The sequence below is a fragment of the Pungitius pungitius genome, chromosome 16 (assembly GCF_949316345.1).
Source record: "Pungitius pungitius chromosome 16, fPunPun2.1, whole genome shotgun sequence".
NCBI lineage: Eukaryota > Metazoa > Chordata > Actinopteri > Perciformes > Gasterosteidae > Pungitius > Pungitius pungitius.
Window position 1 is genome coordinate 18,357,030 of NC_084915.1, and position 14,943 is coordinate 18,371,972.

General features: G+C 42.7%; 6 protein-coding genes across 6 annotated transcripts; 2 read left to right on the forward strand and 4 right to left on the reverse strand.

The window, feature by feature from the left end:
* Positions 1–1,215: 1,215 nt before the first annotated feature.
* ins (preproinsulin) lies at positions 1,216–2,634 on the reverse strand. Its single transcript, XM_037467435.2, has 3 exons — positions 2,542–2,634; positions 1,907–2,102; positions 1,216–1,531 (listed from the first exon to the last, which is right to left on the reverse strand). Exons 2-3 carry the CDS (start codon positions 2,088–2,090, stop codon positions 1,362–1,364), a joined length of 354 nt encoding a protein of 117 aa, XP_037323332.1. The 5' UTR covers positions 2,091–2,102; positions 2,542–2,634; the 3' UTR covers positions 1,216–1,361.
* Positions 2,635–5,140: 2,506 nt separating this feature from the next.
* Positions 5,141–5,631, forward strand: LOC119215351 (histone H3). Its single transcript, XM_037467437.2, has one exon. It carries the CDS (start codon positions 5,201–5,203, stop codon positions 5,609–5,611), a length of 411 nt encoding a protein of 136 aa, XP_037323334.1. The 5' UTR covers positions 5,141–5,200; the 3' UTR covers positions 5,612–5,631.
* Positions 5,632–6,323: 692 nt separating this feature from the next.
* LOC119215348 (histone H2A-like) lies at positions 6,324–6,793 on the forward strand. Its single transcript, XM_037467434.2, has one exon. It carries the CDS (start codon positions 6,395–6,397, stop codon positions 6,776–6,778), a length of 384 nt encoding a protein of 127 aa, XP_037323331.1. The 5' UTR covers positions 6,324–6,394; the 3' UTR covers positions 6,779–6,793.
* Positions 6,794–8,466: 1,673 nt separating this feature from the next.
* Positions 8,467–9,244, reverse strand: LOC119215347 (histone H2A-like). The gene has a single exon (XM_037467433.2). The coding sequence runs from the start codon at positions 9,154–9,156 to the stop codon at positions 8,773–8,775; it is 384 nt and encodes a 127-aa protein (XP_037323330.1). The 5' UTR covers positions 9,157–9,244; the 3' UTR covers positions 8,467–8,772.
* Positions 9,245–9,919: 675 nt separating this feature from the next.
* Positions 9,920–10,410, reverse strand: LOC119215345 (histone H3). The gene has a single exon (XM_037467430.2). The coding sequence runs from the start codon at positions 10,348–10,350 to the stop codon at positions 9,940–9,942; it is 411 nt and encodes a 136-aa protein (XP_037323327.1). The 5' UTR covers positions 10,351–10,410; the 3' UTR covers positions 9,920–9,939.
* Positions 10,411–10,634: 224 nt separating this feature from the next.
* Positions 10,635–11,551, reverse strand: LOC119215340 (histone H1-like). The gene has a single exon (XM_037467425.2). The coding sequence runs from the start codon at positions 11,549–11,551 to the stop codon at positions 10,979–10,981; it is 573 nt and encodes a 190-aa protein (XP_037323322.2). The 3' UTR covers positions 10,635–10,978.
* Between the last annotated feature and the right edge of the window lie 3,392 nt (positions 11,552–14,943).

Here is a 14,943-nt window from a genome sequence, read left to right on the forward strand (position 1 = left end):
GGAACTGGATTCATTTGGAACCACGCGTCAGATAGCCCTACAAAACACCTCTACTAGTGACAAGATGGTAAATTGTCGCTAATTTCAGAAGCATTTTAAACTCTTGATACAAAACTCACAACCATTTTTTAACTGATTCGATACAATTCACAAAAAACAAAGATAATTTGTTCATTGGACCAAAAACAAAGTATTTCAAAGTGCAATTCCTATTGAAATGATGCTTCACTTCTTCACACCATGCTGCAGGCCTTGTAATGACTCCCCATGCACATCTACCAGCCTGTACCCTCCTCTCCTTCACCCCATGGCGGTAGAAGGTGTACGATAGGTGCCTCCAGGCCATGGATGAAGCACGCGATGACATCACAGCAGACCAGTGTCAGGCCTGGATTTACCATGATGTTTGGCTGATGAAAGCATCCTTCGTGATGTGGATGAGAACCTGTGGCAGATCTACTAGACCGGCTTGATGAACATGTTCATGTAGGTGATCCCACCTTTTCCCTCCCAGCTGAGGAACAGCAGTTGTTTTCATGTTTTGCATCTAATTTCTTTTGCTTTGATTCAAATAAACCAATGTTGTGATTTTATTGTATTTCATAACAGTCAAATAGTGTTCAATGATTCCAGGGTGTGTGTACTATTCTTACTAAAGTAGTACTTTTAAAGGGATGTATTCACATTCAGTACAATAATGAAACCTGTATCATTTATTTTGTACAGCCATATGAATGATTGTACAAACAACCAAATAGTGAAACAAAAAACAAAATGAAAGCGTGGTATTTGTAGATTAATTTTGTAGATGTTTGTACTTTGTGGTGCAGCAGATGTTGTGAAAAACAACACGCACCATCTTTTAATAATTATTTGGGATGTAGGGAAATTGTGCAAAAGTAAAGTGTGAAAAGTAAGTAAATGTCGAAATGTGCTTCTTGTTTGACAACATTGAATATTAGAATGAAAATACCACTCTCAGATAGAGTATCTTTTCTGTTTTGTTCCTTCTTCTGACTGTTTTTGTATCAATGAGGAAATATATTTTATATTAGATTTAAAGGTTTGTACTAAACACCATCACTGCTTGTTTATATCATTAATTATGAATGACTCACTACTTTTTTAAACCTGTTTATTTTGTTTTACGTTTTCATTACTTCACAACAAAGACAGAAGTAAACAATTAAAAAAAACACCAACACACAAATCGTATTATCTTAATTCACAAAACTTTATTTTGTAGGAAAAATAATTTCATCCACTTCTTGTTTTTTTTTTCAGAGAAAACGTTCCACCGAAGTGAAGCTGGAGGCGGGGCTAAGTTAGCCAGGAAGCTAAGCTAGATTAAGCTAAGCTACTCAGTTGCAGTAGTTTTGCAGGTCGAAGATGTTGCAGGGCCGGTGGCAGCACTGCTCCACGATGCCTCGCTTCACCATCATCTCCATCTGGTCCTTGAAGGCAAACTCAGCAACCTCGTTCTCTCCGCCAGCCGCTGCAGAGGCTCCGCCCACTTTCGAAGGCAGGAAACCTTGTGGGGACAAATAGGTGTTCAGGTGTATTATTCAGTTTATTAACTATGTTCTAAGTTCTGATTCTGTTATTTATCAATTATCCTCTGAAACAGAAATATTTAGTTTTTACTATTTTGGTACTAATACTTTTACTTTACTCATACTGTAACAGTGTTTTTTTTTACTTCTGTGGTATTAGGACTTTTAATTTTTAGTAAGTGCGTTAGTACTTATACTGTATCGGAGAAGTATCACATTGTGGTATTAGTACTTCTACTTTAACCCAGTATTTTCACATTTGTGATGTAATGTTCTTTAGGTTTCCCGGATGCTGTATCACTAGATCAGTATTAGTACCACAGTACTAAATGAAGTACTCCAGAGGATCTCACCCATCAGGGGGTCCACGTCTCTCTTGGGGTTGTAGAAGAAGCCCCTCTCCCCACAGACCAGGTACAGGGCGTCCACCAGGTGAGACCCACACAGGTGTTGAGGGCCGGCGGCCGCGTGAGAGCCAGGACACGACCAGACCAGTAAGACCAGTAGAGACACGGACTGGAGCCACAGAGACGCCATGGTGGAGGAGAACTAAACACAAAGAGTGTGTGCTGTTAGTCAACTGCACCAGGAACCATGAAGAAACACATACGTGAGCAATATTCAAAAACCAGGATGTTTTCATGAAGACAAGGAGAAGAGAAGAGGAGGTGATTGACCACAAAAATGAGGAGGAACAGGAAGGAGAAATAGATGGAAGAGGAGATGGAGGAGAATATAGAGGAGTAAATAAATGAATAGAAGGAGGAGGAGAAAATGTGTGGATGTGTAGATGGCGATAGAGGAGATGGAGGTGGACATAGAAGAATAGATAGTGGGAATTAGAGGAGATGGAGAAGTAGATGGAGGAGTTCGCGGAGGAGTAGATAGATGAGATAGAGGATTGGATAGAGAAGATGAAGTAGATAGAGGAGATTGAGGAGTAGACGGCGGAAGAGATGGAGGTGAAGTTGGAGGAGTAGCATCTCACCTGTAGAGGAGGAGGAGGAGGACACGGTGGAAAAGGAGCAGCAGAAGAAGGTCAGCTGGGAGCTGGTTGGTGTGAGGATGAACTGGAGGCGTCCTCCTCACTTATACTCCTCCAACTCCACCTGGACACCCCCCTCGAGTGTGTGTATGTTTGTATTACCGTTTTTGTGGGGACATTATTCTGTTGACACAGCCACATTGTGGGGACTCCCCCCTAATGGGGACGTACAACATCAATCATTACATCGTGGCGTGTGCGTGTGTTCACGCCTGATTGCTCCTGATTGGCTGGTTTCAGCACTCAGTAAAACACACAGAGCTAATGAGCCGACGTGATCTGATCACCTTATTGACGAAGGCTGATCACAGATCAGCTCCCCCCCCCCCCCCCCCCCCCCCGCTGAGCTCAGCATCCCAACAGATCACTTCAGACCAGTTTAAAGGCTTTAACCTTCCTCCCGTTGACGCACATCACTTCCTCCATGTAATCACCTCTTTTTGCTCAGTTTGATGCACTTTAGGTTCAGAACGTGATTTAATACTCTTCATTTACATTTTTTTCCAAATTTAAGTAACTTCTGGTGATAGTTTAAAGGGAAGAAACGTATTTCTATTTATCTTGATTTGAATAAATGCTGCTTTTTAATTTTCTTTTTAGAGTACTAGAATTTACATCTTGAGTGTTTTACTAACTAACAACTTGCATTGTTTGTCATTGCTGACTTTTTCATTTTTAAATATATAATCGTTTTTGCTTCTTTTGTCCCGTTTTTACCGGTGTGTTATTGATTCATATATTTTGTAAAGTACTTTTATCTTAAGCATGGTGCTTAACAAATTAAGCTTAATCTAACTGTTATTACTTCATTAGTTTTTTCCAATAAAACTCAAACGTGACCAGCACATTGTTTGTGACTCAGAACCATGTGAAAAGTCGTCAGTAGAAACAGAAAACAGGCGCCAAGTGATTGGACGAACCACCTGTCAATCAAATCTTTAAACCTGATGTGTGATGTTTATGATGAGATGCTCTGTGAACTCGTTCAAACTGTTAAAATAAAACAATAAGCGTTTTAGTGAGATGTAAAATGCAGGAAAGCAGTGTAAGAATAACCATCCGTGTTTAATGGACGTCACATGATGGCTGACGTGTGTTTGCCGCTTGGAGAGAAGCACAACGAGCCGTGTTAAGCGTTGCCATGAGGGAAATAAAAAGGGGTTTGGAACTTCACTCGTCTCATCTAAAATCTCCCAGAAACCAAAGCTGTCGTCTCTCACTTATTAACCCACGTCCGGTGAACGTATTATTAATTAATAAAGTTTAATATCTTACTGTTGATTACAATGAAATTATTCTTCTCTTATTATTTGGTCCCTTTATATTATTTGTTGTATTTAAATGATCGATATTTTCTTCAGAAATGTTTCAACTGACATATTTATTGGGTGTCTTTGGTTGGATATTTTCTGAATGATAATAAAACACATGGGAATAGCTAAAAAAGTTACATTAAATAATAATAATTAATAAAAAATAATAGGGTGATGCTTTAGCTATATTTGTATATTTTAATTGTATGATGTCATTTATGATCAAACATTATGAACTTCCTTATGTGAGGCTTTTGATTTAATTGAATGGAGTAGAATGAGAAAACAATGGCATCTATTCAGACAACCTGGTGACCACCTGCTTACCTGTAACCGGTAATATTTACCTGAATGAAGTTTGTTCACACAGCAAGTGTCACCAATCAATGAATCAATAGTCATTAAGTGTTTAATCTGTCAGATATTCAGGAGTTGCAACCACACAACGTTTAACACTGGAAATTAAACTTTGATTCAAACTTTTAAAAGAGAAATCTATACAGTAAAAATATGATAATTATTATATCATTTAATTTGGAGACTGAGCTGCTCAAACATCAACAGTGGATATGTGGTCTTTAACAGATCACATTATTTATGAGTAAAATGAAACGAACATGCTATTTAATTTGTTTGGCTCAAGTCCTTAGAAACAATAAAAAACTTTACAAATCCAAATATGTGTGCTCTTTTAGCTGAAGATAATTGTATTTTCCATTGTTAAGGACCAAAAATAGGAGGAATGTTTCTCAATATTGGTTATGAAACAATTAATGCCGTATGCTAATACAATGGTTCTGTATATATATAGTCAAATGTACTGGTTATATAAGAACGATTAAAAAATAACATTATTTCCTAACCCTCAGATTAGAAATGACATTGAAATGTAACTCTGGCCATTAATTGGCTCTATTAACAATTATGACAGTTAATTTACTTATGTAGACAAAAATGTTACAGATCTACTTCTTTGACTGGATCATTGTTATTATAATCTAATAAATATATCATAAAATGCAATTAATTGAATTGCGGAATATCAAGTATTACAAATAGACACATAGATCTAAGTGTTACTCATTAGTCAGAAGACGTTTCCCGCCGCTGTGTGAGCGTTTTATTTTGAATCCCTGTTGTCCAATAGCAGCTCAGCTACAAAGCGGGTGGTCCCCGTGTAGACCAATCAGCGCCTCCCTGACTCCGCCGGGCCCTTCATAAAGCCGCTGTTCCCGCTCACGCAGCATTCCTCCCCGAGCTGAAATCTCAGAGCGAACCGGAGAACCAAGATGGCCAGAACCAAGCAGACCGCCCGTAAGTCCACCGGAGGCAAAGCCCCCAGGAAGCAGCTGGCCACCAAGGCCGCCCGTAAGAGCGCGCCGGCCACCGGCGGAGTGAAGAAGCCCCATCGCTACCGTCCCGGTACCGTGGCGCTCAGGGAGATCCGCCGCTACCAGAAGTCCACCGAGCTGCTGATCCGCAAGCTGCCCTTCCAGCGCCTCGTCCGGGAGATCGCTCAGGACTTCAAGACGGACCTCCGCTTCCAGAGCTCCGCCGTCATGGCGCTGCAGGAGTCCAGCGAGGCTTACCTGGTGGGTCTGTTCGAGGACACCAACCTGTGCGCCATCCACGCCAAGAGGGTCACCATCATGCCCAAAGACATCCAGCTCGCCCGCCGCATCCGCGGGGAGAGAGCCTAGGCCGACCCCAGACCCCCCCCCCACCCCACAAACCAACGGCTCTTTTAAGAGCCACGCAACTCCTTTCGAGAGCTCCGATCCCTTGACGCCATTAAGCACATGTTACACCAGCTCACTGCATCACATGACACTTAACCGACGCTTTAAATCACTGACATTAAACCGTAACGATACAAAATGCAATTTCATCAAATGAGCCATCTTCAACGTGTTAGAAAACGGTACAGTATAAGGTTTAAAAGTGTTTTAGTGGACGTTTAGTCTGAAGAGGCAAAGGCTCTGTGTGGTCTCATGCAGGCTAACTCAATAATTTGATCAGTTGTTCTCTGTATCACGCGCTGTTCTCTAATGATTTGATCAGATTCACAAGGGACATAAAGCGATCATCATTTGATTAATTTATCTTACATTGTTATCTCAAGTGTCATGATCCAATATATTCAAAATGAACAGAAAACATCAGCTCTAGTTTATGTTTATAGTTTTGATTGTGCTTGAATAAATACACGGTCGAGTTTACAACCGCTACTGTTATCAAGCCATATTTAAAAAGGGGATTGTTTTCATTAAGTTCCGTTTGTCGCGTTTTATTCTGAAGGAGCCGCATAAACCGATACGCCTTGTTTCAAATGCAGGAGCTTGACTTGCTCGTCTCTGGTTGGACGGTCAAAGCGACGCTCTCATCGACCAATCAGAGAGAACTCCGTTCGTATAAATATCCGGAATCGCCTCAGCCACCAAGCAGTTCTCTCGAGAAACCTGATTCTACACCCTGAAAACAAAATGTCCGGAAGAGGAAAGACCGGCGGAAAGGCCCGAGCCAAGGCCAAGACCCGCTCGTCCCGCGCCGGCCTCCAGTTCCCCGTGGGCCGCGTCCACAGGCATCTGAGGAAGGGAAACTACGCCCAGCGCGTCGGCGCCGGGGCCCCGGTGTACCTGGCGGCGGTGCTCGAGTACCTGACCGCTGAGATCCTCGAGCTGGCCGGAAACGCAGCTCGCGACAACAAGAAGACCCGCATCATCCCGCGTCACCTGCAGCTGGCGGTGCGCAACGACGAGGAGCTCAACAAGCTGCTGGGCGGCGTGACCATCGCGCAGGGCGGCGTGCTGCCCAACATCCAGGCGGTGCTGCTGCCCAAGAAGACCGAGAAGCCCGCCAAGAAGTAGACCCCCCCCCCCCCCCCTCCCCAACAACAACAACAACAACAACGGCTCTTTTAAGAGCCACACACTTCTCCCTGAGAGCAATGGCTTCTTCAGCTATGTCGTGACAGCATTATAGGGATAAATATATCTGTTGCTGTCTTTCTTACATTTTGTTTAACGCAGCAAGCTAATGACACATTATTCATTCATTCATCCTCTGCATCAGTTTCCACATATGAACAAAGATACTTCTGGACGATCCTGTTTTACTTACTAGTTCGAGAGAATGTTGAGCCCTGATTAGATTTATTGTCATTTGCAGATTAATACTTGTTTTCTTCAGTCCATCAAATATGTCCAAACCTCCCTGTCCTCATATGACTAACGTCCCCCATCGTGGACGTGCTCTCTCATCACAGCACATTCTTTGTGTCGTATCACGTTTCCTTTACAACGTGATGGAGAATATTAGTAAAGCTGCTGTTTGCAGAGCTGTGAGGAAACGTCTTTGTTCCCTGGACACAAACCAGTGAGAACCATTAAAGAGGAATAAAACACATTATAGGTTCAGTACCTTTGGACCAGTTAGTGTTCTAGTGGTTAATATGAGCATGGTGTGTGTGTAGTGTGTTCTAACAGTGAATTAGTCACATGTGTGTTTTATGATTAGTTAGTGTTCTAGTGGTTAATATGAGCATGGTATGTAGGAGTTTAGGGAACTTGAAAAGGACCCCTGTACCACACATCTCTCATCTATGTTAAAGTTGATGAGAATTTTGGTCTGCATACCAAATGTCCTGGGCCTTCTTAGGAAGTAGAGCCTCTGCTGGGCCTCCTCGGTGATCTGCAGTGTGTTGTGAGACCAGACGAGGTGCACTTTCTTCCTGCTCCTTGGTGTCTGTGTTCAGCCTGAGATGGAGATGTGTTGGAGGTGACTGATTGGGGTTGCAGAGGGCAGGTGACCCAGAGTGAGGAGATTTACCGGTTTGTGTGTGATAACTGTGTTTAAAGCTGAGGTCACCTTCAGTAGACCGGTTCTGGAAATATACAAACTGCAGCGGGTCTGGGCTCATCTTCTTGATGTGAGCCACTCCCATGGTTCTCTTCATCACTATTGGGGACGATAGGTAGGCAGGTCACAGTGTTTTTGTGACTCCGATGAGCATTTTTTAAAATAAAAATAAAATATACAAATAAGTAACCCCTGTACCTCATCCCTACATTTCACTCATATCCTATAAAAAACCCCTGTGCTCTTCAAGAATGCCAACAGTACCCTAACCTAAGAGAACAATCATGAATCCTCCCTCAGACTATTGCTCATAACTTCTCGTTGTGTCTCATGCTCTCTACACCTCAGCACTACGTGCTCTACTGACTCCTCTCCTCCACACAACCCTGTCTGGTGTTTCTCATCCAAACCAAACGCACCTTTACTGTTATATTTTGACTTTTTGCAGATTGTTTTTGACCTAATCGTGCATTTTATTTTTCTATCCATGTACATGACAACTTGGAGTCAGAGTGGAAAAGGTCAAAATAGATTTGGTCAAAGGAATCAGGAAACGTTTATTGCCGTTTAATGTCAGACATGGAATTTGACTTGTTGGTTGGTGATGGAAGACAGAACAATAAAGACAACGTAGTGCAGCAATAAGATTAAAATATATGCACTGAGTTCATAAGAAACAAAGATGACATTTTACAAGAACTTTTCAAAATATCCTTTTTATTATCATTTGGAAAACACATCTGTTGTGAGCAGGATCTTCTCACTAAGGTTTCATGTGTGCACTGTAGAGCCACAAGGCAGATATACCAATATACTTCGATTTTGGTCTATTCAAAAAATTTAATTCCTACATGTTCACAAAAAAATGTCCTTCAGTTCAATTTCGATAATTAAACTGATTTGAAGTTAACAGAATAATAGACATTGCTCTCAGGGAGAAGTGTGTGGCTCTTAAAAGAGCCGTTGTTGTTGTTGTTGTTGTTGGGGAGGGGGAGGGGGGGGTCTACTTCTTGGCGGGCTTCTCGGTCTTCTTGGGCAGCAGCACCGCCTGGATGTTGGGCAGCACGCCGCCCTGCGCGATGGTCACGCCGCCCAGCAGCTTGTTGAGCTCCTCGTCGTTGCGCACCGCCAGCTGCAGGTGACGCGGGATGATGCGGGTCTTCTTGTTGTCGCGAGCTGCGTTTCCGGCCAGCTCGAGGATCTCAGCGGTCAGGTACTCGAGCACCGCCGCCAGGTACACCGGGGCCCCGGCGCCGACGCGCTGGGCGTAGTTTCCCTTCCTCAGATGCCTGTGGACGCGGCCCACGGGGAACTGGAGGCCGGCGCGGGACGAGCGGGTCTTGGCCTTGGCTCGGGCCTTTCCGCCGGTCTTTCCTCTTCCGGACATTTTGTTTTCAGGGTGTAGAATCAGGTTTCTCGAGAGAACTGCTTGGTGGCTGAGGCGATTCCGGATATTTATACGAACGGAGTTCTCTCTGATTGGTCGATGAGAGCGTCGCTTTGACCGTCCAACCAGAGACGAGCAAGTCAAGCTCCTGCATTTGAAACAAGGCGTATCGGTTTATGCGGCTCCTTCAGAATAAAACGCGACAAACGGAACTTAATGAAAACAATCCCCTTTTTAAATATGGCTTGATAACAGTAGCGGTTGTAAACTCGACCGTGTATTTATTCAAGCACAATCAAAACTATAAACATAAACTAGAGCTGATGTTTTCTGTTCATTTTGAATATATTGGATCATGACACTTGAGATAACAATGTAAGATAAATTAATCAAATGATGATCGCTTTATGTCCCTTGTGAATCTGATCAAATCATTAGAGAACAGCGCGTGATACAGAGAACAACTGATCAAATTATTGAGTTAGCCTGCATGAGACCACACAGAGCCTTTGCCTCTTCAGACTAAACGTCCACTAAAACACTTTTAAACCTTATACTGTACCGTTTTCTAACACGTTGAAGATGGCTCATTTGATGAAATTGCATTTTGTATCGTTACGGTTTAATGTCAGTGATTTAAAGCGTCGGTTAAGTGTCATGTGATGCAGTGAGCTGGTGTAACATGTGCTTAATGGCGTCAAGGGATCGGAGCTCTCGAAAGGAGTTGCGTGGCTCTTAAAAGAGCCGTTGGTTTGTGGGGTGGGGGGGGGGTCTGGGGTCGGCCTAGGCTCTCTCCCCGCGGATGCGGCGGGCGAGCTGGATGTCTTTGGGCATGATGGTGACCCTCTTGGCGTGGATGGCGCACAGGTTGGTGTCCTCGAACAGACCCACCAGGTAAGCCTCGCTGGACTCCTGCAGCGCCATGACGGCGGAGCTCTGGAAGCGGAGGTCCGTCTTGAAGTCCTGAGCGATCTCCCGGACGAGGCGCTGGAAGGGCAGCTTGCGGATCAGCAGCTCGGTGGACTTCTGGTAGCGGCGGATCTCCCTGAGCGCCACGGTACCGGGACGGTAGCGATGGGGCTTCTTCACTCCGCCGGTGGCCGGCGCGCTCTTACGGGCGGCCTTGGTGGCCAGCTGCTTCCTGGGGGCTTTGCCTCCGGTGGACTTACGGGCGGTCTGCTTGGTTCTGGCCATCTTGGTTCTCCGGTTCGCTCTGAGATTTCAGCTCGGGGAGGAATGCTGCGTGAGCGGGAACAGCGGCTTTATGAAGGGCCCGGCGGAGTCAGGGAGGCGCTGATTGGTCTACACGGGGACCACGCGCTTTGTAGCTGAGCTGCTATTGGACAACAGGGATTCAAAGTAAAACGCTCACACAGCGGCGGGAAACGAAATGAATGAATATAATTTTTTTCTATTTCAATAATATTCTTTTTCAACAACACAAATAGTACAAAAGGTTAGAGAAGGGATGTTGGATTTGATCATTGCAATGTAATTAGGTTCTCATTACATTTTACTATTTTGTGTTTATAATAGCAACAAAAATAATTTACCAATAAATCCAATTGTCTGCAAATCAGTGCATTTAGGTAAAGTAATAAATAGAAATAATGGAGAAGTATTTCAATTTGTATGTAAGTGCGTCATTTTCCTCTTGATGGAATAAACATTCATTCGAATGGTGGCATCTCACACAGTGAGTGAGTGAGTGCACCTGTACACATACATAACACATACATGTCATTGTTGTAGGTCAGGCTCTCTAGTAGAATGTGGTGGCTCTTAAAAGAGCCTTTTGGTGCATGTAGTGCAGGTCACTGATCTACTTCTTGGCTGCAGGCTTCTTCTTTGTTGTCTTTTTTACAGCCTTCACAGCAACTTTCTTCGGTGCAGCCTTCTTGGGGGTCGCGGCCTTCTTGGGGGTCGCGGCCTTCTTGGGGGTCGCGGCCTTCTTGGGGGTCGCGGCCTTCTTGGGAGATGCCTTCTTGATCACCGGTTTCTTGACGGGTGTCTTCTTGGCTGCTGGTTTGGCGGCTTTGACCACCTTCTTCACCACCGCCTTCTTCACAGCTTTCTTTGCGGGCACATCGGCTTTGGGCGCCGCCTTGGCGAGCTTGAACGACCCGGAGGCACCAGAACCAGAGGCCTGTGTCAGAGTCCCGTCGCTGACCAGCTTGTTCACCGCGGTGACGATGCAACCCCTTGACCGCACCACATCGACCCCTTTGCCGGCCAGCTCCTTCTTGATGCCGGGCAGGGAGACGCCTCTCCGCGCGCTGGAGTCGGTCACGGCGCCGATGATCAGCGTCTGGAGGGACGGGCCCGCCTTGGCCGGGCGGGCTGCCGCCTTCTTCTTCGGGGCCTTGGCGGGCTTTGCGGGTGGTTGTTCTGCCATCTCTTTGTCGGAGCTTGTGATGCGTCCGTCCGAGGGGCGGGACTTATAGCGCCCATGAGAACCGTGGAGAGTCAACCCGCGCTGCCGCTCCGCCGACCTGCAGAAACATGGCGACGCTTGTGTTTTCTCCTCCACCGTTTGGGGACAAACGTCACGCAAAAGAACCGCTTGTAAACAGAACTGTTTCCGTATCAGCGAGGGGACACTTTCCCCTTGGGACCGAGCCCACGTCCCGTCAGAAGGACCCGTGTCTTTAATCCCAGCAGGCGTCAAACCTCTCGGACACGCGGTCTCCTTGTTTCCTTCATATTTGGGCTCCAGAAAGGTCTAAAAGGGTTTCAGGTGAGAGGTGATTCCGGTGTCCCGGTGAGCGGAGACATGCGAGGACACAAGGGCTCCAGAGTCCCCGCGCTGACGTATCTTATTGGGTCATAATAAGACCGGTTCTCGGTGCTAGTAAACACACAGGTGTCCGTGGGTACCTGTCTCAGGTAGAGCCGCTGGCATCGACCTCATGTAGTGATCATTTTCTATATTAATCTTGATCTTATTCATTAGTTGTGCTATTTTCCTCTAATCTTAATGTTATACAGCAGGTGAATAAAGTATTGAACACGTCACCAGGAGCTATTGACATGACATTTCAAGTAATACAAACATACAAAGACGTTCAGAAATAAAGTTATGTGTAATAATGTGAAAAGTATTGAACATGTTTACTGATATTTATTCAATCCGTGGAGTTCATTACTTACTGTTTTCTTTGGGGCACCAGTACCTGTCACCTAAAAAAAAGTCACCTGATCCAGACATTTTACACCTAGAGATGAGCAACAAAGAATGTTTTTGATATTTTAACACACTGCTTTCAAAAGTACATTCAAATGAGAATAATTATTTTGAAATATGGAAAATCAAAGAATAATCAGTCCAAGCTAATTGCAATTTCAGCTGAAAGGTGTTTTACTCTCATCACCATGATTCAGTAAAAGGCGATGACTTGGAACTGATTTTATTTGGAAATTATTTATCCAGCAAAACCACAGGTGAAATATGTGTTAGTGTCACATGTCACTTGTGCCTGTAATTAGAGTCATTGTACATTTTAATCTGTTTCAAGTGTATTAAAACAAACTTCTCTTTAGTTTGCCTTCCCACTAAAACCAAACAGTATTAAGAAATGTTATTTATTGGTATTCAGTTACACAAGTTCATGTCTATATATGTTACAACATTATTGCTATATTGTTGAACACAAGATGGCAGCAGGAGGAAACATAATGGAGAGTTCTGAGCAGATCATTAACTCTGGATGTAAATCCTGATTATTGGGATTTTATGCTGAGACCTCTTCTTTTTCAAATATGTAACAAAAGGTCTGGGATGTGTCAATTAGTAAAGAAATTACAAAAAAAGAAATAAACAAATTAGTTTTTGAATGTTGCAAAACAAGTAAAGATTTGATCCTGTTTGAATAAAGGTTTCACCTTTTTCATCATTTGGTTGAAAATAATTAGAAACTCTAAACTGATTTTAGCAAAAAACAGGGTTCTGTGTTTGGGCCCAGGTCTCAGTGTTCGGGTCCAGGACTCAGTGTTTGGGTCCTGGACTCTGTGTTTGGGTCCAGGACTCAGTGTTTTGGTTCAGGACTCAGTGTTTGGGTCCAGGACTCTGTGTTTGGGTTCAGGACTCAGTGTTTTGGTCCAGGACTCGGTGTTCGGGTCCAGGACTAGGTGTTTGGGTTCAGGACTCTGTGTTTGGGTTCAGGACTCGGTGTTCGGGTCCAGGACTAGGTGTTTGGGTCCAGGACTCTGTGTTTGGGTCCAGGACTCCTATTTCTACCCTATTTGGGGCCGTAGAGTCGAGAACCACCGGTCAGCAGCTCGGGGTTCTGTGTTTCATTGACTTTAAACTCTGAGTCACGGAGAACAGAAACCAGTCCGAGAGCCGCCGGGATCAAACTTTCCATGAAGTGAAGTTTTATAGTCGTTAGCAGGTTAATGGTTTACCTGAGGACAGGTGACAAGGGGGAACAGAAACAAGATGGACGCCCAATTTACACACACAGCCTCGTCCTTATCTGTTGGTTTTTCCAGTTCTGTTTCTTTCTTCTTCTTTTTCTTTGTATAAATGATATAAACATAATTTTTGATGCTTCGTAGATATTGATTATATGTTTTAATATTCATGTCCATCACAGTCGGACCAAATGTACGGATTTACTCGTCTTAGTTTTTATCAAAGATGTTGTTTGTGAGGAACTTAATTAGTCAAACAAAATATATTTTCCGTCAGTTTGCTTTAAAAAAAAAAAAAAGAATCACTTTACCTGATATAAAAAAATGTTTTTTAGAGAAATCGGAAGAATATGACCTGTATTACAATAAAAAATAAATCTTAGATACAATAAAATCTTTAGTTAATTTAAATAGTACTAAAAATACTTTTCTCTGCTTGTTTTATTATGATAATACTTATTTATGATATAATAATAATTATATATTGGCATTTTATAAATATTTAAAATCAAATTGAATGTAAAACAAAAATATTTAAACTGCCAGTGAATCTTTCAGTATTTATATTATTTAAACCAAAAGAGAGTCAAAGGTGATTATATATATTACCAAATCTTAAATTATATTGTCTTTAGGTCATGGACTTGTATATTGTATACTTGGATATTTTTTATGAGCTTCATGATCAAGACATGTGACTTTAGTTTGGGAATAATTGTGTGGTGAAAAAAACTTTTTTTTAAATTAAAATTTCCGATTTGGTAATGTTTTCTTCATTGGTGTCAAGATTATTTATTTCATGACATTTATCAGTTTTAGTGTTTTGCTAAATTTCCAGAATTAAAAAACAACCTTTATCTTTATTTTCATGTCATACTTGTGGTCAATAAATGTAATTTTATTGAACAGGGATGAAATGGAAATATTGATTTGATTATGAACAGTTTATTAAAGCTGTTGAACCAGAAGCCGCTCGGCTTCAATTCATCGTCAATCAAACCCTTGAAAACACAAAACCTCCCGTGAGGAGAATTATTGTGGCTTTAATGTCATTTTACTGCAGCAGACTAAACTAAATACTCATCAGTGTAAAACAATAAATCTCCCATAAATCCATAAAGAAGCAGATTATTCAGCACTCCTCATCACACCTCGGTTTTTTTATATTTATGTTATATTCGCTGTATATCGCAGCAAAGAGAATTAAACTACAAACCGTGTTCTTTATTTTCATTAACAGGATGTAATTATTTATGTCATGTATTATTTTTTCAAATTGTGATTAATTATGCAATTTCTAATCATTGATATTTAGGTATTTCATTTATTTACACTCATCATCTTGTATATTGCAAAGAAATATAATAAAATTCA